Below are 24,503 nucleotides of genomic sequence, written 5' to 3' on the forward strand. Positions count from 1 at the left end.
CAGGTCAGCGATAATGGAGACTGGACCCGTTGGAGACCATGAAAGTGCGAGAAGTGGGTGGATTCTGGATTGGTATAATTTCTCCTCCTCCCCCTCCTTCTCTTTTTTTTCTCTGTTAACTACCACCACCACCACCACCACCACCACCCTGCCCCAAAGAGCCGCCCAATGGAAAAAGGGAAAGAGAAAACATCCCGTCCCGGCCTCCGGGACTGTGCAAACCACGCACAGCTGCGGGTAACCAAGGCACCCGCAGCCCTCCACGCTCTGGCAGGTCCCAGGAGGGCGCAAATGTGGAGGCGCCGCCAGGGAGCGCTCCCCGCCCCGGGCCCCAGGGACCGCGGCTTGGCTCAGTCACCGGATTTGAAAGGGAGTGCTGGGTCGGCCACGAGCCAGCCTGCACGCTCCAGAGATTCCGGAGACCCTGGAGAAGCTCCTCAAAGGTCTCCACCTTCTGCCTGCGGTCGGGCAGGAGTCTGCACTGTGGAGCGCCACCTGCATGCAGCAGCCCCGGAAAGGAGGCGGGCCCCCATTGTACAGCCGGTTAAACTGAGGCTAAGCTGCCACAAGGCCCGCAGCGAGTCCGTGACGGATTTAGGGTTCAAATCCCTTTTCATAACAGCGGCAAAACACTAAAAATCACAGCATCTAACCTTTATCGAGCACTTACTGTGTTCACAGCATTTGGCATGCCCTGTCGCATTTAATTTTGTCAACACCTAAGGGGTGGGTAAGTCCTTCCCGTTTTACATCTGGGCTTTTAGGGTTTGGGGGCTCCCTCGAGGCGTGGGGCGCTGGGATTTGAACACAAGCCTGCTTAGAACTTGTCTCCAGCCTATAGGGAAGCTCCGGTGCTCTTAAATGACGGACGGTTCCAAGAGGCCTGAACTTGCAAACACCGAGGAGGACGAATTGTTTTTGTGTTTTCAGAGGTCCTGGGAGGCCCAAAGGCCTCCACCGCTCCCCGCTTTAACGTGTGTCACCCTTTTCTTCGGGTTCCCGCGCGCTCAAATGGGGGACCCGTGGGCAGAGGGAGGATTCAGAAAGAGGCAAAGTCGGCGGAAGCAGCAAGATGCTTTCGTCCCGGGACTGGGGCGTCCGGCAGTCAGGACCCCGCAGCCCCGGGGGCCGCCGGGAGCCGCGCCCCCTCGGCCCCGCCCCCTCCCCGGGCGCCGACCTCGGCGGTCACGTGACCGAGCCCGGCGGCCGCTGGGGCCGGAGGGCGCGGCGCGCGGACACAGCGGCCAGGCCAGGCTAGGCCAGGCTGGGCCGGAGCGGAGCAGGCCGGAACGGGCCGTGCGCCGCGGGGGGGGGGGTCGCGCCGTGCCCGCCCCCTCCCCGCCCCGCGCGGAGCGCACGCGCGGTCCTCTCACTGCCCCTCCCTTCGCGCTGGGACCCCTGGCGGGCGGCGCGTGGACATGGCCAGCGACGCTTTGCAGGTAGGCGCACCTGCTTCCGTAGTCGCCCGGCGGCCAGCCGGCGCCGGGGACGCCCGCCCGCGCCCTGCCGGAGCCCCCGGGATCGGGGCGGCCAGGGCGGGTCCCCCTCTTACCCGAGCGATGGGCGCCCCCTCCATGGGCCGGCACCGTGGAGCCAGCACAGTCCCCTGCTCAGCAGGTGGAGGTACGCATCGGGGGGTGGCGGGGGGGCTGAGGACGCCCTGCAGCATCCCAAGCTCCGCCCTTCCCCGAGAATTAGAGGGGGCGCGACGGAAGCTCGGCTTCGGGTGTCTGTGGCTGGCTGTGCATCCCGGTGCCTCTCGCCCCGGCCACTCATTCCGCCTCCCCAGCGCTCGGTTCTGGGCAGGTGCCGCTCCACCTGAGCAGGTGCCTGGCGCAATGCCCCGAGATGGGAGGAGGCCGCCCGGCCCGTTCCCATCCCCCGCACAACAAAGCTCCAGCCGCCCACACCTCCGGACTGAGCTTTACGACGATCTCCACGCCACCCAGATTGGCACCTGTTGGCGGAAGTGCCAGTGTCCCCTCATTAGGTCTGGGGACAGGGGACCCACGCGACCACCCAGCTGCCAGGTGGAACCTTATCCCAGGTGGGGAGTGTCCATGTCAACAGACTGGGGATTCTGTTATACCTGGAATCCTACCTGCGCGTGGGCTGGGTCACCCCACAACGCGCGCGTGCGCGCGCGCACACACACGCGCACACACACACACACACACACACACGAGGCACAGGTGACTGGCACCAACCTGCTGCCCAGCCAGATTCTTCCTGTGCCACCTTGTGGACATCACAGCCCAGGACTCACCTTCCCTATTTGTGGCAAGCAGGGCTGGGTGACTTCTGAAACTTCTTTGGTTCAGTGACCCAAATGTGAGACATGTCCTGTACCTCTGGTGCCCCCATTAGTGCCTCATCATTCCTCCATCGTCCTGTGGTTTCTGTGTAACTGGGTTCTCGTCTCCTTCTGCACCTGCCCCCACATCCCCTTTGTGTCTCCCCCATGACCCCCTGTCCCCCACCCCAGTCCTGCTGATGGCCTGCCAGCCTTGCCGAGGAGCTGGGCGTATCTGGTGTTGCCGATCACACAAGGTCAGACCTTGGGGGCTGGGGAGGGCTGGGGTCCCTGCCTCTACCCCTCAGCCCTGGGAGGGCTGTGTAGGAATCCCCTGGCGCATGCATGCGCTTGGCGTGTAGCAAACATGACCTGGACAGAGGCTGCGATTCCTGGAACGAGGCTGGACCCATGCCCTGGTCCCCTTTCCCATCTCCTGCCTGCTTTCTTCCCCTGTCCTGGTCATTTCTTTCTCATGGCTGCTTGGGTCTGCTAACCTGTCCCTCTGTCTGTCCCAATGTGTGCCTGTCTGTTCTGTGTCCGGCAAACGGATGTCCTGTCCAGATTCCGGAAACGCCCAGAGCATTGAAATCTCCGGACATAGGGTCTAGGTCCCTGGCCACTCTGGGAAGACAGGAATTCTGGGATGTGGGCCTTCTGGACCTGGGGTCTCCTGCTTCATGGTGGGAGTTGGGGGAGCAGGGATTCTCCAAGGCCAGGCCAGGCTCCTAATTCATGGGTTCATCTTGCTGGCCCTCAGGTGACCCCTGCCCTGGGTAGAAGTGAGTCACCCAAGGGAGGAGAACCCAGGAGGCCAGGCCTCTCTCCCTCCCTGCTCTGCATATCCTCAGGCCTCAGCTGCTGGAGAAGGTGGGGCTGAGGGAGCCTGCTCCTGCTCTCCGCCTGGACTTCCCTCATTTGAGCTGGTCCTGCTCCTGGCTGTAGCCCTGCTCTGCCTGCTGGGGACAGGGTGGGGCTGGGTGGCAGGTGGGGCCTGGTTGGCAACAGGTGGTATTTGATGAGCCTGGGTTTAAATTCCAGAGCTGTCACTTCCTCGTGGTGTGTTCTAGGCCCGGTGCCTTTCTCTCTCTGAGCCTTGGTTCTGCTGTCAAAAAAATGTCGCTAGAGTGTTTCATGGTGGGGAAGGACGTAGACCAGGCTAGCACCTTGCAGGTGGGGCTGCTGTGAAATCCTTACTGGCGGTCATGGTCAGCAGCTCAGGGTGCAAGCCTGTGTGCATTAATCCAGAGTTTCTAAGCCTCAGCCCTGTTGACGTTTGGAGTTGAATCGTTCTTTGAGGTGGAGGCTGACCTGTGGACGGTGGAAGGTCGAGCAGCATCCATGAACTCAACCCAGCAGACCCAGTAGCACCCCTGGTTGTGACAACCAACCAAACGTGTCTATGGGTATTGCCAAATGCGCCCGGAAGTGGGGTGGTGGTGATGGTGATCCCCTCTCCCATGGGGATCTGCTGCTGCCACCTCTCTGAGCCTCCGTTTCCTCACCTGTGAAGCGGAGGAGAATTATGGCAGCTGCTCAGGATACATGGGAGGGGTCAGTAGGATCGTGGGAGTGACGCTTTGGGCCTGAAATAAATCCTCCCCGGGGGCAGCTGCCTTTGAGGTTGGTCGAGAGCCAACCATAACTTGCCTCATCTCTGAAATGGGTTCTCACGGCAGCAGTGGTGGCAGATGATGTAGGTGGGGCTCTTTGTGCCACACTGATGCCTCGCTCGGATTCTGGGCACTCCTGTTTGAAGTCCCAGTTCTGCCTCCTGCTGGCTGCAGGACTTTGGGCAAATTTTGTCACTGCTCCAGGCCTCAGTTTCCTCATCTTGAAAATGGGGTGATAATAGGGACTTCCCTGGCAATCCATTGGTTAAGATGCTGAGCTTCAACTGCAGGGGGCACAGATTTGATCCCTGGTCCCGGAACTAAGATTCCACATGCCATGCAGCATGGCCAAAAAAAGAAAATGGGGTGATAATAGCACCTCCTGGAGTTGCATTCGTTGACCTGGGTGCAGCTTGTAGTAACTGCTATCATTCTTAATAGTCATACTTGAGCTTTAGTTGGAGACACTCTCGACCCCAGCCCTCCAGCGCTGTCTCCTCATGCTGTGGGCCTCAGGGAGGTACCGCTGGGCTGGCCGGGCCCCCTAGGCGTCCCAGCTGTGGTCAGCAGCAGTGGGTGACCGAGCTGAGAAGAAGCCGGAAGCTGGGGCAGGCTGCATCTGCAGGAAGGGGGCTGGGCCACCCGTATAAGCACTCGTGGTTGTTTGCATATAAGTGTACACAGGGGTAGGTGCAGGGGGTGTGTACACACTTGCTAGCCTGTGATGAGCACACATGCCTATAGGTGTATGAGAGTGTGTGCACACCCAGGCCAGCTCCTGGAGCCTTAATTACACGGGGGAGGCTGCTCTTTGTGTCCACACTAGTGGGCCTGTGAGTGTGTGCATGCCGTGTACACCTTGGGCATCCCCTCAGGACAGGGAGCAGGGGCCATCCCTGGGGTGCCTGCAGAGAAGCGGGCTCAGCCCTGGAGTTGGGCAGAGAGGAAAGCCCTCTAGATGCCCCAGAGCTGGCCTGTCGCGGGGGTTGCTGGGAGCTAGCAGGAAAGAGGAAGTAGCAGGCGAGAGGCCCTGGCAAGGCTGAGGCTCAGGAAGAGGGCGGGGCCCTCAGCCGGGACCCAGGATGGCGGAGGCTGATCCCCCTTTGGACCAGGAGCTGGAGGTGGGGACTGGGGTCCTCATGGGGGGCCAGCAGAAGAGGACCCCAAGTGGCACAGGCCAGAGGCCCTGCCCATGGTACCTCTCAGTTTTTGACTGAAGGCAGGAGATGGGGTGTTGGCCTTGGAGTTTTCTGTTTGGAAGATGAAACTGTTTGGGGCCCTTTGGGCTTCCATGTTGGAGAGATAGAGGAGGAAGGGGACGGGGCTCTGCTCTTTAGGGTCCTGGTTGTAGAGGATGAAAGGGGAGGAGATGGGGCCTGTCCCCTGGATCTCCTAGTTTGGGGGTACAGCAGGGGATAGATGAGGCCTTTCCCCATGTCCTCCTAGTTTGGGGGTATAGCAGAGGGAGGATGAGGCCTGTCCTCGGCACCTCCTAGTTTGAGGGCACAGCAGTGAGGAGAAGGGGCCTGAGACCCCAGTCTTATGGTTTGGGGCCTGGGACCCCAACCTTATGGTTTGGGGGGGCACATCAGAGGCCTGCCCTTGATGCTTCCTTGTTTGGGGAGCAGCAAAGGGAAGATGAAACCTGCCCTCAGGACCTCCTAATTTGGGGGATAGGGGAGTGGAGGTGGGGCCTATCCTTGGGACCTCTGAGTTTAGGGGGGCAGCAGAGGGGAGAAAGGGGTCTACCCTCAGGACCTTGTCATTTGGGGGGGCAACAGAAGGGAGACAAGGCCTGTTCTTGGGACCCCCTAATTTGGAAGGGCGATGGAAGGGAGATAGGGCCTGTCCTCGGGGACCCCCTGCTTGGGGGCACGGTGGTGGGACAGTGGGGTCTGTGCTGCAGAATCCCACTGCACAAGGACAGCTGAAGGGAGACTGAGCTGTACCTATGGTCCCCTAGTCTGAGGGGACGGGGAAGGAAGCAGGTCCTGCCCTCGGGACCTCACAGTGTGGGGATGTCAGGAAGCAAGGACAGGGCCTGTTCTCACCTCCCAGTTTTGCAGGGGGTGGGGGAGCTGTCAGAGGACATGGAGCTGGCCCTGTGTCAGGAGTCCCAGTCCGGGAGGGGGCCAGGCCAGCTTGGCTGAGCACGGTCGACACCCCAGAGTCCTCCCGGCCCCACTGACGCTGCTCCGTCCCCCGCAGAGCGAGCCGCGCAGCTGGTCCCTGCTGGAGCAGCTGGGCCTGGCGGGCGCTGACCTGGCGGCCCCCGGGGTGCAGCAGCAGCTGGAGCTGGAGCGGGAGCGGCTGCGGCGGGAGATCCGCAAGGAGCTGAAGCTGAAGGAGGGCGCCGAGAACCTGCGGCGGGCCACCACCGACCTGGGCCGCAACCTGGGCCCCGTGGAGCTGGTGCTGCGCGGCTCCTCACGCAGGCTCGACCTGCTGCACCAGCAGCTACAGGAGCTGCACGCCCACGTGGTGCTGCCCGACCCCGCGGCTGGTGCACATGGTAAGCCAGGCTTCCCTAGGGCGTGCGGGGTGGCAGGGGAGTCCACTGCCCAGGGCTCGCCTGCTGTGTCCCAGAGCGAGGCCAGCCCATCGCCACTGACCCCCCCAGGGAGACACACTTGGTCACAACAGCTTCAAGCCTCAAAATACAGGCAGACCAAAGGCCGAAACCAACACCCAGAGAAAGGTACACACAGTCACACCCACACCTGGACAACACCAAAGGGCTTACACAGTGTCACACAAATATCCAGACCCACAGAGTCGCACCAGCCACCCAGATAACACCCAAAGACTCTCTAAAATTTCTTTAATTTTTGGGACTTCCCTGGTGGTCCAGTGGTTAATGCTCTACGCTTCCCCTGCAGGGGATGAGGGTTCAATCCCTGGTTGGGGAACTAAGATCCCACATGCTGTAGGGTGTGGCCAAGAAATAAAAAGTTTAAAAAAAATAAAATAAGTAAATAAAAAAATTCCTGTAATTTTTATTGATTAGAAAAGTTTTAATTGCGATCAAAAAACACATAATAGAAAATTTGTCATTTTTAAGTGCACAGTTCAGTGGTATTGAATGGATTCACATTATTGTGCAGAGGACCTGCAGAACTTTTTCATCTTGCGATCAGTAACGAAGATGTAACACACATCACATCAATAGCCAGAGACCCTCACACACAGTCACACCACCACCTGGACAACTCCAAGGGCCTACACACTATCGTGTGAATACCCAGAGGCTTCCATACTGGCACCCAGCACCCGCAGAAATGCACACACAGTCACAGCGACCAAAGACAACACCTAGAGACGTGCCTGAGCCCTATAGATGTCCACCACCCCATCAACAGCCTCAGACGTACACACACTATTGGACAAGGCGTGAAGACTCAACACCACTTAGCCCAACACCCTTCCACCACTTAGGTGTGTCCACAGCTAGGGACCAGCGTTGTCACGCCAACACTCAGAGATAGAGTTCAGCCAACACCCACAACCTCATCCGGTCACAGCTGCACCCGAAGTGACCTGGACAGTCACACCGCGCTCTAGAGACTCACACAGAGCTGTGCCAGCATCCAGAGACATGTACGTCCAGCTGTACCATCCAGACTCTTGGACACAGTCGTACCAGTGCCAGGAGATCTGAAATTACAGTTGTGCCAGCAGTCAGAAGCGTATGCCTAGAGTCACCCCCAGCACGCAGAATCTCACACCGTCATTCTAACGCCTCACATCTCACAGTTACATTAGCACCTGGGGAGACATGTACGTGCTCAGTTAGGCCAACACCCTGTGGGTCACAGACTTAACCACAGCCACACCCACAGACGCCCACACAGCTGTGTAAGTAGTTTGGGGCTTCCGTATAAAAGTATATACAGTCACACCAACACCAAGGACTCACACACACCTGGACATTCGCCAGTGCTCATCCCTGAGGGGATTTCCCTATGAGGGCTCGGGTGGGTGGGCCCTCTGGCCCCTGGCCCCCAGCTCTTCCTCCCCCTGGCCCCAGGAGTGGGTCCTCTCAGCTGGGTCAAAGCCACCTGGGCAGATGGGGGCAAGAGCCATGGTGACTGTGCCCCATCCACCCCCTCCAGATGCCCCCCAGTCCCCCGGTGCGGGCGGCCCAGCCTGCTCAGCCACCAACCTGAGCCGTGTGGCCGGCCTGGAGAAGCAGCTGGCCATCGAGCTGAAGGTGAAGCAGGGGGCAGAAAACATGATCCAGACGTACAGCAACGGCAGCACCAAGGTGGGCGCAGCGCGAATGCACACCCCCCTGTGTGCATGTACACCTGCGAGCACATCACAGGCTGGAGGGTGGGGGGCACCTACATCTGCCCCCCGGGAGGCTGGGGCCCTCTGGGTTGGGGAAAGAGGGGCTGATGGGTGGCTCCGTGGCGGGACTGGGGTGCAGGCAGCTCATGGGGGCTTATAGGAAACAGGGTGACTGTGGGTGATGTCAGACAGACACACGGCAGAGACTGTCCCCCCCACACACTCAGTTACCCCCATAGACAGGGCAACACGCAGCCTCTCACTGCTGGTGGCATCTCTCTGACACATGTACATGCAGATCAATACCTAGATGCATACACACCATCATCCTAACATCTAGAGACGCAGCTGTGGTCATAACAGCATGGAGAGGCACACAGGGTTACATCAACACCTAGACACACATACACCGTCATAACATCTAGAGTCACAGCAGCAACGACGCCCAGAAGCACGTGGAGGATAACCACCACAGCCACCTCTAGACATGGAGAGACACACACCATCATGTAACACCAGGACACACAGCACAGGCCAACAGAACACTTAGACACACAGACACACCCATCATTAAACTCACACCCAGAGACCAGAGTTGTCACACAGACGCTTCTCCAGTTGTACCAACACTGAGTACACAGTCAGAGGTTTGCACAAACACCTAGAGATACTTACACCCACAAACACAGTCAGACCTACAGCTAGAGACCCGGAGAGCACCCATGCCTGTGTGCACACACAAATGTGAGTATTACGTGGGAGGGCAGAGACTGTGTGGATGTTTTATTGTTGTTTTTAACCTCTCATTGATGTGTAACAAACAGACATAAAGTGCAGAAAACTGAAATGTACAGCCCAATGAATTTTTATCTGGGTACACGTCACCCTCATTGAAATACAGAACACTTCCTGTCACCCAGAAAGTGCCCGCCTGCCCCCTTAGTCAACACCCAGGCTTCTTTCACCACAGATTAGCAGTTCCTTGTTTTGAAACACAGCACCAAGTAGATGGAAAAATCCAAAACCAGTTCCTGGTACTGGTACACACACGGGGTCCTCGGCTGTATCCAGTCACCACTGTGCCTTCACCTGCACTCACAAACGTTGAGACCCCACTACTGCAACTGTCTCCCACCCAGTCACCCTTGGACTCACTGTGGCTACAGTCAGGGCTACGCCCATCACGGGGAACACACACACACGTACGCCATTCTGACAGCTGACACAAGTACAGTGCCTGTTGGTGCCAGGCACGGCTCTGAGCCCTACACACAGATTAACTCCTTTAATCCTCAGCCCAATGGTAGTTGGTGCTATTAGTACTCCCCTTCCTGCAGAGGAGTAAACAGGCCCAGAGTGGTTGAGTGGCTTGCCCGAAGTCACACAGCTCTTAGGCGGCAGAGCCAGGATTCAGATGCCGTGGGCTACATCTCATGGCGTCCAGGAACACACGGAGGCACATGCTATCACACCCACACATGAACACTGTCACACGGTCACCCAGGGCCTGCATGATGTGGACTGGTGGTCAGACCCCCGTCTGCCCAGCCTTTTCCTCATGGCCCATCTCTGCCTCCAGGACCGGAAGCTGCTGCTGACGGCCCAGCAGATGCTGCAGGACAGTAAGACCAAGATTGACATCATCCGCATGCAGCTGCACCGGGCACTGCAGGCCTGCCAGCTGGAGAGCCAGGTGGCCCCGGACGAGGCCCAAGGTGAGTCCCTCACCCTGAAACAGCCTAGCCTGCATTCCACCTTGCAGAGTTCGGCTCCCAGCTCCATGAGGGGGTCCCTTTCTGAGGCAGAGTTCTATGACTCACTCTGTGACTGGAACCCATTCCTGACCCTCTCTGGGCCTCAGTTTCCCATTTTGCCTCACTCAAGATGTGCATGTGATCAGGTATTGACAAACTAAAGCTCTTGGACCAGTTCTGCTACTGCCCTTTTTTTTTTTTTCAAATAAAGTTTTATTGGCACCCACCCAGGCCCGTTCATTTACTATTACCTAAGGCTGCTTTTGCACTGTGACAGCAGAGCCAAGTAGTGGCAACAGAGCCTGTGTGGTCCACAAAGCCAAAAATATTTACCCTTCGGCTCTTTATGGAAAAAATGTACAGGCCCTTGGACTAGGTGGTTGTCTTGTCATGTTGGCCCCTGTGGTGTAGAACTGTGAGTGTCCGCAGCGTCTGTGTGTTTCTGTGTGTGTCTCAGTGTATGAATGCCTGGGGGTGTCTCAACCCGATTGTCAGCCTGAATTTGTGACAGGGTCTGGATGTATTGTGTTCAGGGGTGACTGTCTGTGCTACTGATGTGTGTCAGTGTTAATGCGATGCTGACTGTGGGGACCAGAGGTTGTACGCAGGGCCTGTAACTATGATAGTTTCTGTGTCACCATGAGAGAGAGGTGTCGGCTGTTGGTGGGTGTTAGTGCATTTGGGCTGCTATACCACAATACCACAGACCGGGGGCGGCAGGGGGGCTTGTAAACAACAGACGTTTATTTTTCACTGCTCTGGGGGCTGGGAAGTCCAAGATCAAGGCGCCGGCAGACCCAGCGTCTGATGAGAGCCCTCGTCCAGATTCATAGACAGCTGCCTTCTTCCTGTGTCCGCACTGGTGGAAGGGGCAAGGGAGCTCTCTGGGGTCCCTTTTAGAAGGACACTGATCCCATTCATGAGGGCTCTACCCTCACGACCGTCACTTCCCATCGGCCCCACCAGCCAGTACCATCATATTGGGTGGTTGGGTTTCAACATACGAATTTTGCAGGGACACAAGCATGTGGTCCATAACAATGGGGTTTGTAACTCAGGTGACAATGTGTGTGTCCTTTTAGGGGGGAGGCGTCAGCGTGACTGTGTGATTGTTCATCTGTACTCTGAATGTCTCCGTGGGCTTCTCAGTGACAGCGTGTGATGGTATGAGCATGTCCCTGTGCTTCTGGGTGACACGGTAACTCTTGGTGACAGCCTGATTTTGTCTCTGTAAGTGTAAAAGCCTTGATGACTGTCTGGGCGCATGTGACAGCAGTCCTGGTGGGTGCCACATAGCTGTGGGTGCCTGTGACTGTTTGACTGAGGGCCTGCGTCTGAGTCTAGGTCATTGTAGAGGACAGCGAGACTGTCCTTAGAATCTACAGCCATGGATAAGGGTGTCTGTGACCTTGTGTCTCTGGGTGACAAGTTTTCTGCACCTGGGTGACAGTGTCCCTGTGCCATTGGGTGACTGTGACTGTGTCCCTGGACTTCACATTGGGTGTGATATTGGTCTCTGTGTCTATGGGTGTCGGTGATGCTGCCCTGCCTGTGTGACACTGTGATGGCATTTCGTTACCTGTCCCTGTTTCTTATCCATGTGGCAGTGTGATTGTGTTCCTGTGATTCTCCCTGGGTTGGAGTTAGAGCCCTGGGAGTTTCACCACCCTGTGACTGTGTCCCATAAGGGTGTTTATGTTTTGTGACCATTTCCCTCTGCCCCCGTGACTGTGTCCCTTTGCTGGGGGTTGACAAGGCATATATCTGTGTAATAGCCTCACCCCTGTGACAGTGTCCCTATGTGGCAGTGTGATGACATCTTTGTGAGAGTGTATGTTCCTCTGCGTTTGGGTGTGTGTTCCAGTGCCTGCACTGGTGACAAGTGATAATGCCACTGTCACCCTGTGAGTGACAGTGTGACGATGTTTGTGGGACACTGTTCCTGTTCCCCCAACTACATTGTATTTCACGGTGTGGGTGGTCACTGTTCATTTACCCAGACCCCTGATGGAGGAAATGAGGTTGTTTCCAATCTTTTACTCTTAGAAAGAAGGCTGTGAATAACATGCACATATGTCAAGTGCAGATGTGTTTTTTATGGGATAAAGTCCCTGAACTGGGATTGCTGAATTGAAGGGTATATACATTTGTGATTCTGATAGAAATGGCCAAACTGCCTCCATTGGAAAGCAACTTGTATTCCCAATAGCAATGAATAAAAGTTACTGTTTCTTTTACGTGTCCCTGTGTCTGTGTGACTATATCCTTGTGGCTATCCAGTTGCCATTGGTGTCCCTGTAACAGTCCCTGGGGATAAAGTGGGACCCTGACAATGTATCTGTTGCCAAGACTGTGTTAATGGTGTGCCTGTATGTCCCTGGGTGACAGCTTAACGACATCCCTGGGACCGTCCATGTGCGTGACGGTGTCTGGATAAAAGAGGGACAGCATCTGGGTAGGAGTGTGGCTGTCTGCCTGTGAGTGACCGTGTGACTCTGTCACCGTGACCCTCCACCTTGGGAGAAAGTGATGCATGTTGGTGGCCGTCTGTCTGTGGCCAGTGCTTGCTCCTGCAGATGGCTGCATCTCTGGGACCCGCCTGGTTGGACATGGGCCCAGGCTGGCCTCACTGCCTCACGTCCCACGTCCACAGGGGGTCCGGACCTGGGGTCCGTGGAGCTGCGCATTGAGGAGCTGCGGCACCACTTCCGAGTCGAGCACGCGGTGGCGGAGGGCGCCAAGAACGTGCTGCGCCTGCTCAGTGCTGCCAAGGCCCCAGACCGCAAGGCTGTCAGCGAGGTGAGGGGCGGGGCGTCGGCCCAGAGGGGTGAGGCTTCAGCGAGGGGTGGGGCCTCATTTTTAGGGAGCCCAGGGGTAGGACCCAGATGGTCTGAGGGCTCGGAGATGGTCAGAGGGCTCCTTGCAGGGAGGAGCTCCAGGTAGGACTTAGCCAGTCTGGGGGAGGGGCCTGGGTCTGTGCTTGGGGAGGGGAGTGCCAGATCCCGCCCCCAGCCCGGCCAGGCTCCTCCCACCGCAGGCCCAGGAGAAGCTGACCGAGTCCAACCAGAAGCTGGGGCTGCTTCGGGAGGCGCTGGAGCGGCGGCTCGGGGAGCTGCCCGCTGACCACCCGAAGGGGCGGCTGCTGCGCGAGGAGCTCGCGGCGGCCTCGTCCGCAGCCTTCAGTGCCCGCCTGGCCGGGCCCTTCCCCGCCACGCACTATAGCACCCTGTGCAAGCCCGCACCGCTCACAGGTGGGTCCCAACTCCCGAACAAATACGGACCCTCCCCTCCTCCCGCCCCAGCTCTGCACTCCTGACCCCTCCGCATCCCCCAGCCCCAAGACCCCCAACCAGGATCTCCACTCTCCCCAACCCTGGACTCCCATCCCACTGTTCCCTTCCTTCTCTGTTCACCCCAGCCCTCTAGGCCTGGGCCCCGTTTCCCCAGGCCAGACAGCCCCATGCACCCTGGACTTGCCAGCCCTCCTTGCCTCTGAGGGACTCTTGCCCCCATCTCTGCATCCTCACCTTCTCCACCCCTCCCCGAATGGCCCTGTCTATTTTCTCCAGCCAGAATTCCCCCAGCCCAGTCTCACAGTCCCTTGCTCTCAGAACCCTCAGCCCTGAACCTGTGACCCTCCACCCCCAGGCTAGTGAGCCCCTCCTTCCGTAGATCCCTCAGCCACTACCTCCCCAGACCAGCCCTACCATAGACCCCAGCCCCAGTGTCAGACCTCAGATCAGCCTGCTGAATCCAACCCTGGACCCCCAGTCCTACCTGGCTCACCACCGCCTGGACCTTCAGCCTACACCCCGAACCTCTCTTCTGTCACTAAACCCCAGCATCCAGAGCCCCTCCCCAGACTGACCCACCGCTCCCGCTTGTCCCATGTTTCTCACTCTTGGGCGCAGCCATCCCTGCATCAGACCCCCTGCCTCATCCTGGTCATCCCTCACCAACTCCCACTTGCATGCTGACCATTTCTGCGCATGCCCGCTTCACCTGCAGCCCCTCCCCTCGTCCTGCCCTAGATGTGGCACCCCCATGAGCCTGCCCCTCTCTCAGGGACCCTGGAGGTACGTGTGGTAGGCTGCAGAGACCTTCCAGAGACCATCCCTTGGAACCCCTCACCTTCGGTGGGGGGGCCTGGGACCCCTGACAGCCGCACCCCCTTCCTGAGCCGCCCAGCCCGGGGCCTTTACAGCCGAAGTGGAAGCCTCAGTGGCCGGAGCAGCATCAAAGCAGAAGCCGAGAACACCAGTGAGTGGACATTGAGGGTCTGAAGGGATGAGGTGGGGTGGGGGGGTCCTGGATTTCCCACATTTATAACATTCTAAAAAAGTAGTACATCACACGCATTAGGATGGATATACTGTAAAGTAAAACAAAACAACAGCTGTTGGGGAGGATGTGGAGAAATTGGAACCCTTCTGCACTGTTGGTGGAAATGTAAAACGGGGCATTCTCTGTGGAAAACAGTATGGCAGGCTCTCAAATAATTAAACATGGAATTACGATATGATCCAGCAATCCCACCTCTGAGTAGATACGCAAAAGCATTGAAAGCAGGGTCTTAAGGTATTGGTACATCCATGTTCATAGCAGCGTTTTTCACAATGGTCAAAAGGTAGAAGTAACCCAGTGTCTGTTGATGAACGAATGCGTAAACAAAATGTGGTCTGTCCACACAATGGAATACTTTTCAGCCTTAAAAAGAAGGACGTTCTGAAACGTGCTACAACATGGATGAACTTGAGGACATTATGCTAAGTGAAATAAGCCAGTTATAAAAAGACAAGTAGTATATAATTCCACTTATATGATGTTGCCTAGAGTGGTCAGATTCATAGAGATGGAAAGAATAGTGGTTGCTAATGGTTGAGGGGGCGGGGAGAATGGAGAGTTATTGTTTAGTGGGGACTGAGTTTCAGTTTGAGAAGATGAAAAGAGTTCTGGAGATGGATGGTGGTGAGGGTTGCACCACAATATGAATGTACGTCTCACCACTGAGCTGTACACTTGAAAATGATGATGTTGGTAAATTTTATGTTATGTGAATTTTACCACAACATGAAAAAAGCAAATACATACATGTTTAAATACATGAATAAAAGAAGAATAACAGTAGAGTAACCACCTGTGTTACCACCACCCAGGCCAAGGCATAGGATTCTCTGGAAGCCCCCTCATGTCCCCTCCTCAATTCCAGCCCCTTCCTCTGTCCTAGAGGTAGCTACTCTGCTGACTCTTCTGGTTATCACTTCCTTGCTTTTCTTTGTAGTTTTTGCACCCATGTACCATCTCAAAACAATGTAGTGTAATTTGCCTGTGTTTGAACTTCATATATGTGGAAACATACAGAATGTATTTCATGGTAATGGCTTCTTTTATTCCACATTGTTTGGGAGACTTATCTCTATCATTGCATGAAACCATAGTTCATCCATTTTTACCCCGTTTAATTGTCTTAGACTGAGTCATATCAAATTGCTGTCTTTTTTTTTTTTTTAGGTAAAAAAAATAGTTGAATATCAGCCATTTCATGGTTTAGCTAATAAGACTATGTTACCATTTATATATTAATTCCTGGACAGTGAGATGTTTTCAGTTTAGGGCCATTGTATAAGCATTATATTTATACATCACCTGTTGTATATACTTGCATGCACTTTTCTAGGGTAAATACTTAGGAATATATTGCTGGAACTTGTATACAGCCTAAAAGTGAATTTGCACCCCTGCCTCACACCATATGCAAAAATCAACTGGAGATGGATTAAAGGCCTTAATGTGAAAGGCAGAACTATAAAGCTTTGTGAGATAGCATAGCAGAATATTATGGGGGGAGGAGAAGATTTCTTTTAATAAGATACAAGAGATTACCCTCCCCCCCGAGAATCTCCTGACACCCTACCCCCACCCCTGTTCCAGGTGAAGTGAGCACTGTGCTCAAGCTGGATAACACAGTGGTGGGGCAGACCTCCTGGAAGCCATGTGGCCCCAACGCCTGGGACCAGAGCTTCACCCTGGAGCTGGAGAGGGTGAGTTAGGTTAGGGGACAACAGGGCTTGGAGGAAGAGGGTTTGGGGCCTCAGGCACCCCAAGTGACCCTCTTTCTCTCCCTTGAGGCACGGGAACTGGAGTTGGCTGTGTTCTGGCGGGACCAGCGGGGCCTCTGTGCCCTCAAATTCCTGAAGTTGGAGGATTTCTTGGACAACGAGAGGCATGAGGTGCAGCTGGACATGGAACCTCAGGGCTGCCTGGTGGCTGAGGTACAGCCTGCCCCTGACCCTGAGAAAATGCTTTTGTGTCTCCTGCTCTGTTTTCTAGAAGGGGAAGATGTGTTTTCCATTGGTCTCTGAAACGTGATAGAAAAGTACATGAATTAGTCACATCAGTGTATGACTTAAGCTGGAATTGGTTTCATTCTGACGCCAGATATTAAAAAAAGAAATAACAAAACTTTATCAAGCCAGAGAAGAAAAGCAAAACCAAGCAACATATTACAGAGATTACTACGAGAGCCACAGTGGAGCAGAGAGAGTCCCTCTGCAGTGGTGTCAGGGTTAGGGTCCAAATCAGGGTAGCCCACCCTCGGCACTGTGGACATTTGGGCTGGACCATTCTCGGTTGCAGGGGCCATCCTGTGTACTGTAGGATGCTGAGTAACATCCCTGGCCCCCACCCACGGGATGCCAGTAGCAACCCCCCACTCCAAGTTGTGACAACCCAAAAATGTCTCCAGATGTGGCCAGTGCACCCTTATTGAGAGCCCATAGTCTCGATAACATTACTAGCTGACCCCCTGTGGTACGGTTGGGCCCTGTCCAGAGTGCTGTGCTGACACTGACTTGTTAATCCTCACAGTAACCCAATGCAAGAGGGACCATTATTAATCACATCTGACAGAGGAGGAAACTGAGGCACAGAGAAAGAAAGTCACTGGGCGCCTCATTTAACCAGAATTCAAAATTTCTTTACATTTGCCCCTAACATATACATGTGCCCTGTTTTATGTATATATGTATACGTGTGCGTGTACCTCCCCATGTCCTTAACCCCAGGAGGAAGTTCTTTTTTTTTTTTTGCTACTTGCTTAGATTTTTAAATACCACTTCTCTTTGCGAGAAGATCAGACCATGTGAAAGAGATCAGAAATGTGAAAGAAACAGAATTCACAATGCACAGCATAAAAAAAACAGCTGTATAATTAACTCTGTTTTTGGGAACTATCAAGAGAGTCATTGGCTTCAAGTGAATTTAAAGATCATCCCAAAAGAAGCTTTCTCTTGGTTGCCAGAGACCAAACTGTATATTACTTTGCCTAAGTTTTCACTAAAAAGTGCTTTCAAAACTAAAAAAAAAGAAAAAGAAAAAGAAAAAAAAATTAGTAAGTTTTCACTAATCCCTAACATGTAGTTTTTTCTTAAAAAAAAAAAAAAATCTAGAAAAATTCTTAAAATATTCAAGGGCTATTTTACTATCCAGGTGGAAATTCTTATGTGATCTCATAATCCAGGACCCCTGAAGGAAAGGAGCAGAGAAGAGCTGACTTCAGATGGCAGGGCCATGAAATTATTCTTCCTTTAGGAAGACTGTCCAAAACCCAAGTGGAAAATAGTGGTAGGTGGCCCAGGGGACAAATTCTGAGGCAGTCTTGCTTGCCTTCAAGGTGTACTTATAACATTCTGTTTTCTTGTCCCCAGAGCACCAGCCTGTAGAACTTTCTGCATTTCTGTGGTTGATGAGCCTACAATAGTTGAGTTCTATTGTAGATGGAAGTGTTCTAAATCCGTTGCATCCAATATCGTAGCCACTAGCCAGTTGAAGTGTGGCTAGTGTAACTGGGAAACTGATGTTTTCATTTTACTTACATTTTACTCAATTTAAGTAGCCACATGTGGCTAGAGACAACCAGATGGGACACCCATAAAGTCACACAGTTCTGTGACCTCAGCACCTTCTAGAAGATGCGTTGGAGTTGGGAGAATTCAACTGGACTGGTGGTTTCCCCACACGAGTGGGCACCAGCATCACCTGGAGGGCTTGTTGAAACACAGACTGCTGGGTTCCACCGCCCGGTGTTTCCGATTCAGTGGGTCCCGGTTGGGGTAGGGGTGCTGAGAATCTGCATTTCCAGCAGGTTCCCAGGTGATGCTGATGCTACTGGTCTGGGACCACACGGGGAGAATCGGGACACTGGATGTAGGACCTGTTTGCTGGAGTTGTATGTACGTCTCGTTGGATCTGACCCACTGCCCACCCCTAGAGGAGGGCCCGCTTGCCTGCTTCTTGCCTTTCCAAGATGGCACTTCAGGAGGTGGTCCTGTTGAAGGATGAATTGGTTTAATGACCCCTTAATACGGTGCATAGTACTCTGTGGTGGGACATGATGCCACGGTGATCAGAACCTCCGCAGCAGACGGGTGTGCACACCTGTGATCCTAAGGGCTTCCCCACAAAGCTGCCTGGAGGTGGGCGAGGGTCCTCACGCTGGCTCCTCCCCTCAGGTCACCTTCCGCAACCCTGTCATCGAGAGGATACCCCGGCTCCGACGGCAGAAGAAGATCTTCTCCAAGCAGCAGGGTGAGGGGATGGGCCGGGGCCGGGGAGAGACCGGGGGTCCCGGGAGTGTCACGGAGGGTGACCCCTGCCCCCGTCTCCCCAGGGAAGGCGTTTCAGCGCGCTAGGCAGATGAACATCGATGTCGCCACCTGGGTGCGGCTGCTCCGCAGGCTCATCCCCAACGCCACGGCCACAGTCACCTTCAGCCCTGGGGCTTCTCCAGGACCCGAGGCTCGGTCCACGTAAGGAGGGAGAGCCCCAGGGTCCTGGTTGCCCCTGGTTGCTTCCTGGGGTGCTGGATCTTAAGGGCACCCTCCTCCCTTTGCTGCAGGGAAATATCTGTGGAGAAGCTGAACCTTGGGGTTGACCCGGACAGCTCACCCCAGAAGAGCCCTCTGGGTCCTCCTTCCAGCCCGTCCAGTCTGGTGAGCTTCCCCCCGCTTGGCCTGAGCCGTGCCAGGGGGCCTCCATCCCAGCTCAAGGCCCAACGATTGCCAGCAATTTCCCTGGTCACACAGCACATCTCTGCCAGAACTAGGGTCCTATTCTCTATCCCAGATAAAAACATGAGCTCTGGAGCCAGGCCACCTGGGTCCTGTCCCTGCTCTGCAGCCTCCTAGCTGTGCGGCCCACGCCAAGCAGCTTCCCTTCTCTGTGCTTAGTAAACTGCCCTGTAAAACGATCAAGTTTAAAACTCATGTCGATGACAGGAGTCAAGTTAGTAGTCTTCTGGCAGGGGGTGGGGGGAGTATTGATAGGAGGGGGACACAAGAGAGCCTGCCACAGTGATGAAAATGTTCTGCATCTTGATTTAGGTTGGAGGTCAGCACGCTTTTTCTGGAAAGGGCCATTTAGTCAGTGTTTTCAGCTTTATGAGCCAGAAGGTCACAGTGATGACTAGTTAGTACTGCTCTTGTAGAAGGCAGCCACACGATACAGACAGACACAAAGCCTTACTGAACATCATATCACTCTCATGGAGCAGGAACTATTATTCTGCTTTTGATTTTTTCCCCCAACACTTTAAATATGTAAAACTCATTCTTAGCTTACCGAGTGTACAAAACATGGAGTTTACTATACCCTGGTCTAGGCGATAGGCATCTGGGTAGACATGTATGTAAGAGCTGGTCCCATTGCCCACCTCACTGAGTGCATTTTTTACCTCATCTTCTAAAAAATGGAAACAATAATAATGTATGCTTCAAGGCATTAAAGTAAATGAGATGCCTCATTAAATTAGACGAGTTTGGCAAAAAAAAAAAAAATACAAAAGTTAAATAACCTTGAATGCTGGGGAGGATGCGGGAAGACAGCATGTGAATCACTACATCTCCTTTGGAGGGCACAGCTGGCTGAGTTAAAAATGGGCATTATCTTGATCTAGACATTCCACTCCTGGACATCTGTGATGGACATTCACACACGTGCACAAAAATGCTTGAATGGGTATAGAATACATCTAGAAAGGTATCCACGAAACCCTTAACAGCGGTTGGGTCTGGAGAGGGCAGCTGGGGCAGGAGAGGACTGTGTTTCCTACTCTACACCTGTTTGCACTGCGTGAACCTTTAGGACTATCTTTATAATGGAGAATGATGGACCAGTAGGTAAATTTTTTCCCACTTAAATTATATATTTCAGTTCTTCTCAGAATTATGTATGCACATGATGTAAAGAATTAGGTCGCTCCATAGGACTAATAATAATAAAGGGAATAAGTAGATTAATGATAAAATACATTTACAGCATAGAATATACTGGGAAGAAAAATAAAGCAGAGAAAGGGGACCGGGTGTGTTGGAGGTTCTGTTTGTTATTTAATATGGCAGTCAGCTGGCCGCCTTCGAAGGTGACATTTGAATAAAGGCCTGAAGGAGGGGAGGTGCAGGAGGTGAAGTTTTGGGAAAAGAGAGTTCCTGGTGGAGAGTACAGTCCATGCAAAGGTCCTGGGGTGGAAACATGACTGGTGTGTTCAGGGCACAGTGAGTGAAGCAGTGTGGCTGAAGGGGAATTGAGTGAGAAGGGGAGTGGGAAGAGAGGTGAGGTCAAATTGATGATGGAAGTGTTGGTGGCTACTGTGGTTATGGGCTATTGTACTCTGACCTCCTCTCTCTGCCACAGAGTTCTCCGATCCAGGAAAGTATCACCACTCCCGAACTGCCTTCAGAGACTCAGGAGACCCCAGGCCCCACCCTGAGCAGGTGACACCCCTCCCCTGCCCACCACTGCCCACCCCCCCCGCCCACTGTCGCTTCCCCAGCAGTCTTCTCTTTCAACAGCCCTCTGAGGAAGTCACCGCTGACCCTCGAGGATTTCAAGTTCCTGGCGGTGCTGGGCCGGGGTCACTTTGGGAAGGTGAGGTGAGGGGCAAGGAGTTGGGGGACTGGGAGTCCAGGTTCTTGGACTGGCCGCTAAGGCCACCCTGACCACTGTGGTTCCAGGTGCTGCTCTCCGAATTCCGGCCCAGCGGGGAGCTGTTTGCCATCAAGGCTTTGAAGAAAGGGGACATTGTGGCCCGAGACGAGGTGGAGAGGTGGGAACTTTGGTTTCTTGGAACTTTGGTCTTCTGGGAAATGGAAGACAGAGCAGTCCCCTCCTTGGAGCTGCTGTGAGAGTGATTCATAACAGTCATTTGTACTTATTAAGCTAGTATGAGGTTGGCCAAAAAGTTCGCTCGAGGTTTTTCCATAATAGAGAGAAATCCAAAAGAAGTTTTTGGCCAACCCAATGCTGCAATAATAACAACGACTCTTAGAAAGCACCCTCCATGTGCTTTACATTCACTAACTCATTCCTCACAACAGCTCTAAGAGGTGAATACTGTTATTGTCCCCATTCTGCTGATGGCACAGAGAGGTTGAACACATTGCCCAAGGTCACATAGCCAGTAAGCAGCAGGTCCAGGATTTGAACTTAGGGACTCGAGTTCTGAAGCCTGTGCTATTATTAATGGTGCCATTGTACTGTCTCTGCTTTGGGGTCAGGACACTGAGTTCAAATCCTACCTCTGCTACAGACGTGCTTAGAAGCCTTAGGGAGGTCATTTCACCCTTCTGAACCTCTGCCTTCCCACCCATAAAAGGGGAGTAATAATGCATTTCTTGCAGCATCACTGGGTGGATCGAATGAGAGGATGCCTCTAGACCATTCTGCACAGTGCCTTGCCCCCTGTAGATGTGCAATGGAGGCACTGAGATGGTCCCAGTCTTCTTGACATCCTTTTAGTAACCAGGAATCCAACTTAGACAGGCTTAAGCAAATAGAGGAATTTATTGCTCTGGATCAGGAAAGTCCAGGTGTGGACTACCTTCAGGCATGGCTGTATCCAGGTGCTCAGTTGCTGTCTCTCCCTTCTGCTTTCATCTGTGTGGGCTTTGCTTGCATTCCCCTCATGGGGACAGAGATGCCTCCCGCCCTAGCAGTTTAAGCTTCATCTGCTAACTTTAGGCCTTCTTCCTTAACAATTCCAGCAGTAATCTTGAGATTGAGCCCCATTGACTTGGCTTGCCCAATCATGAACCAATTCCTGGCCAGGGAGATGGGGTGCTCCAAAGGGAGGTAACAGTCCTCCTGGTGGTTTCCCAAAAGGAAGTTAAGAGGACTGTTACTAGGACAATGGATGGATTCTGGGTGCCTCTTTACCAGGTTCAGAAGCATTAAGCAACTTGCCCAAGTGTGCACAGCTGTGCAAAGCCCTTGACAAATATCTGATGATTGTGGACTCCAGGGAGTGGGGGAGCCGGTGGTAGGGAGCTCCTGTGGTCTCTGACCCCTGCCCCGCCCCCATCCTTCCCAGCCTGATGTGTGAGAAGCGGATCTTGGCGGCTGTGACCAACGCGGGACACCCCTTTCTGGTGAACCTCTTTGGCTGTTTCCAGACACCAGAGCACGTGTGCTTCGTGATGGAGTACTCGGCCGGTGGGGACCTGATGCTGCACATCCACAGTGATGTGTTCTCGGAACCCCGTGCTGTGTGAGCCTGCCGCCCTCCCGATACCTCCTGAGGTTATGGGGGACTGGGGAGCACTTCTGAAGATGTGGGAGCCTTATGTGACCCTCCTACCTTGCCTGGAGGCCCAGCTCCCTCACACCAGCCTCTCTCTGCAGCTTTTATTCGGCCTGTGTGGTGCTGGGGCTGCAGTTTCTCCATGAACACAAGATTGTCTACAGGTGTGTGTGTGTGTGTGTGTGCGTGCGTGTGCGCGTGCACATATACTAGTGCATGCATGCTCTGCCCACTGGGGGGCCCTCAGGCTTCAGGCAGGACCCAGATCCCCACTCATCCCTCTTTACATCCTCCCACCCGCCTCACAGGGACCTGAAGTTGGACAATTTGCTCCTGGACACCGAGGGCTATGTCAAGATTGCAGACTTTGGCCTCTGCAAGGAGGGTGAGGGGCAGGGCTGGGATCTGAGGGGCTGGCCTTTGGGGTTTAGACAGAAAGGGGAGGGAATGGAGTCCCCAGCCCTATCTGGGTTACCCTTACCCTGGTCTGTCTGCACCATCCCCTGCCTGGCTGGGCTAGAGCTGTGACTTCCCCCATAACCTCACATGGCCCTGCTGTCCCCAGGGATGGGCTATGGGGACCGGACCAGCACTTTCTGCGGGACCCCAGAGTTCCTGGCACCGGAGGTGCTGACGGACACATCGTACACTCGGGCAGTGGACTGGTGGGGGCTGGGCGTGCTGCTGTATGAGATGCTGGTTGGTGAGGTGAGGCCCCAGGCTGCTCCACCCTGCGTGTCCCTAGTAACCTGTATATGTCCGGCGGGGGGGCGGGGTGTCAAAATTGGCCTCCACTGTGTTCTGGTTGAGGACAGGTGGCTTTGCCTCCCTGGCCTCGGTTTCAGCATCTGTAAATTGGGGTACTTACGCTCCCAAGTGAGTCTTGTAAAAGTGCAGCTGGAGCCCCGGGTGGAACTGGGTGTGGTGTGGCCAGAGAGGCCTAATTCACCCTGCCTCTTCCTGTCCCCAGTCCCCGTTCCCAGGGGACGACGAGGAGGAGGTATTTGACAGCATTGTCAACGATGAGGTTCGCTACCCCCGCTTCCTGTCAGCTGAAGCCATTGGTATCATGCGCAGGGTGAGGGACACCCCCCCCCAACTTGGGGTGGGCTAGGGGAGTGGCTCTGGGGCTAAGAAGGGGAACACTGACACAGAACTCCCTCCCCCCAGCTGCTGCGGAGGAATCCAGAGCGGAGGTTGGGATCCAGCGAGAGGGATGCAGAGGATGTGAAAAAACAGCCTTTCTTCAGGGTGAAGCCCCCCACTCCCAGGATCCAAGACCTAGTGGCCTCACCTCCAACACTGTCACCTCCCCTTGACACCTGCCTGCCTTTCCTTCCCCCTCCCTTACCCCCACTAGCCCTCCTACACTCACGTCCACTCCAGGCTGGCCTGGTGGGGAGCACTGCACTGTGTATAAGCCCCCCCCATACTGTGATCCTTCCTGAGCCCCTAGGCCCCCCACTTCCCCCACCATCTTTTGACTCCTATGTTGATCCCCACAGATCCAGGGCTAGATGGGGCGCAAGGAGCAGACCCCTCCTGCGCCCTGCTCTGAACCTACCCTGATGAGCTCTCCCCAATCTGTCCTGCAGACACTGGGCTGGGATGCTCTGCTGGCCCGACGCCTGCCACCGCCTTTCGTACCCACGCTGGCCGGCCGCACTGATGTCAGCAACTTCGACGAGGAGTTCACAGGAGAGGCCCCCCGGCTGAGCCCACCCCGCGACGCACGGCCCCTCACGGCCACGGAGCAGGCAGCCTTCCGGGACTTCGACTTCGTGGCCGGGGTCCGCTAGCTCCCTCCCCCACCCCTGCCCCCACCGAGCTGTTAGTAGTTTTTAAAAAGGCCTTTGGGGTTTGCCCCATCCATGCATCCTCCGTCTCTTTTTGTGCACAGTTATGGGGGTGCGGGGCGTGCTTGGAGGTGGGGAGAGCTGGGAGGGGATGCGATGGGTGGCCGGCAGCGGCGTAGGGAG

The 24,503-nt window shown here is 54.8% G+C and overlaps 1 protein-coding gene across 2 annotated transcripts; it reads left to right on the forward strand.

Moving 5' to 3' along the window:
- The first annotated feature begins 1,249 nt into the window (after positions 1-1,249).
- Positions 1,250-24,394, forward strand: PKN1 (protein kinase N1). 2 transcript variants are annotated; one of them, XM_057709985.1, is made up of 22 exons: positions 1,250-1,439; positions 6,115-6,418; positions 8,019-8,170; positions 9,776-9,911; positions 12,604-12,749; positions 12,988-13,201; positions 14,016-14,210; positions 15,882-15,991; positions 16,079-16,222; positions 18,461-18,536; positions 18,619-18,757; positions 18,847-18,940; positions 20,640-20,719; positions 20,798-20,873; positions 20,960-21,051; positions 22,315-22,491; positions 22,626-22,688; positions 22,833-22,909; positions 23,090-23,232; positions 23,495-23,602; positions 23,695-23,775; positions 24,120-24,394. In XM_057709985.1, exons 1-22 carry the CDS (start codon positions 1,419-1,421, stop codon positions 24,321-24,323), a joined length of 2,832 nt encoding a protein of 943 aa, XP_057565968.1. In that variant the 5' UTR covers positions 1,250-1,418; the 3' UTR covers positions 24,324-24,394. The 2 variants fall into 2 exon arrangements, with proteins under 2 accessions (XP_057565968.1, XP_057565969.1); XM_057709986.1 differs by lacking the exon at positions 1,250-1,439 and adding an exon at positions 5,083-5,101.
- Positions 24,395-24,503: the final 109 nt, after the last annotated feature.

This window comes from Hippopotamus amphibius, chromosome 15 (assembly GCF_030028045.1).
Source record: "Hippopotamus amphibius kiboko isolate mHipAmp2 chromosome 15, mHipAmp2.hap2, whole genome shotgun sequence".
In the NCBI taxonomy this organism is placed as follows: domain Eukaryota; kingdom Metazoa; phylum Chordata; class Mammalia; order Artiodactyla; family Hippopotamidae; genus Hippopotamus; species Hippopotamus amphibius.

Coding starts and splice junctions, on each gene's coding strand:
- PKN1 (XM_057709985.1), top strand. CDS start 1,419: ATGGCCAGCGACGCTTTGCAG. Junction 9,912..12,603: donor GGCCCCGGACGAGGCCCAAG/GTGAGTCCCTCA, acceptor CCACGTCCACAG/GGGGTCCGGACCTGGGGTCC. Junction 20,720..20,797: donor CCAGGCCCCACCCTGAGCAG/GTGACACCCCTC, acceptor CTCTTTCAACAG/CCCTCTGAGGAAGTCACCGC.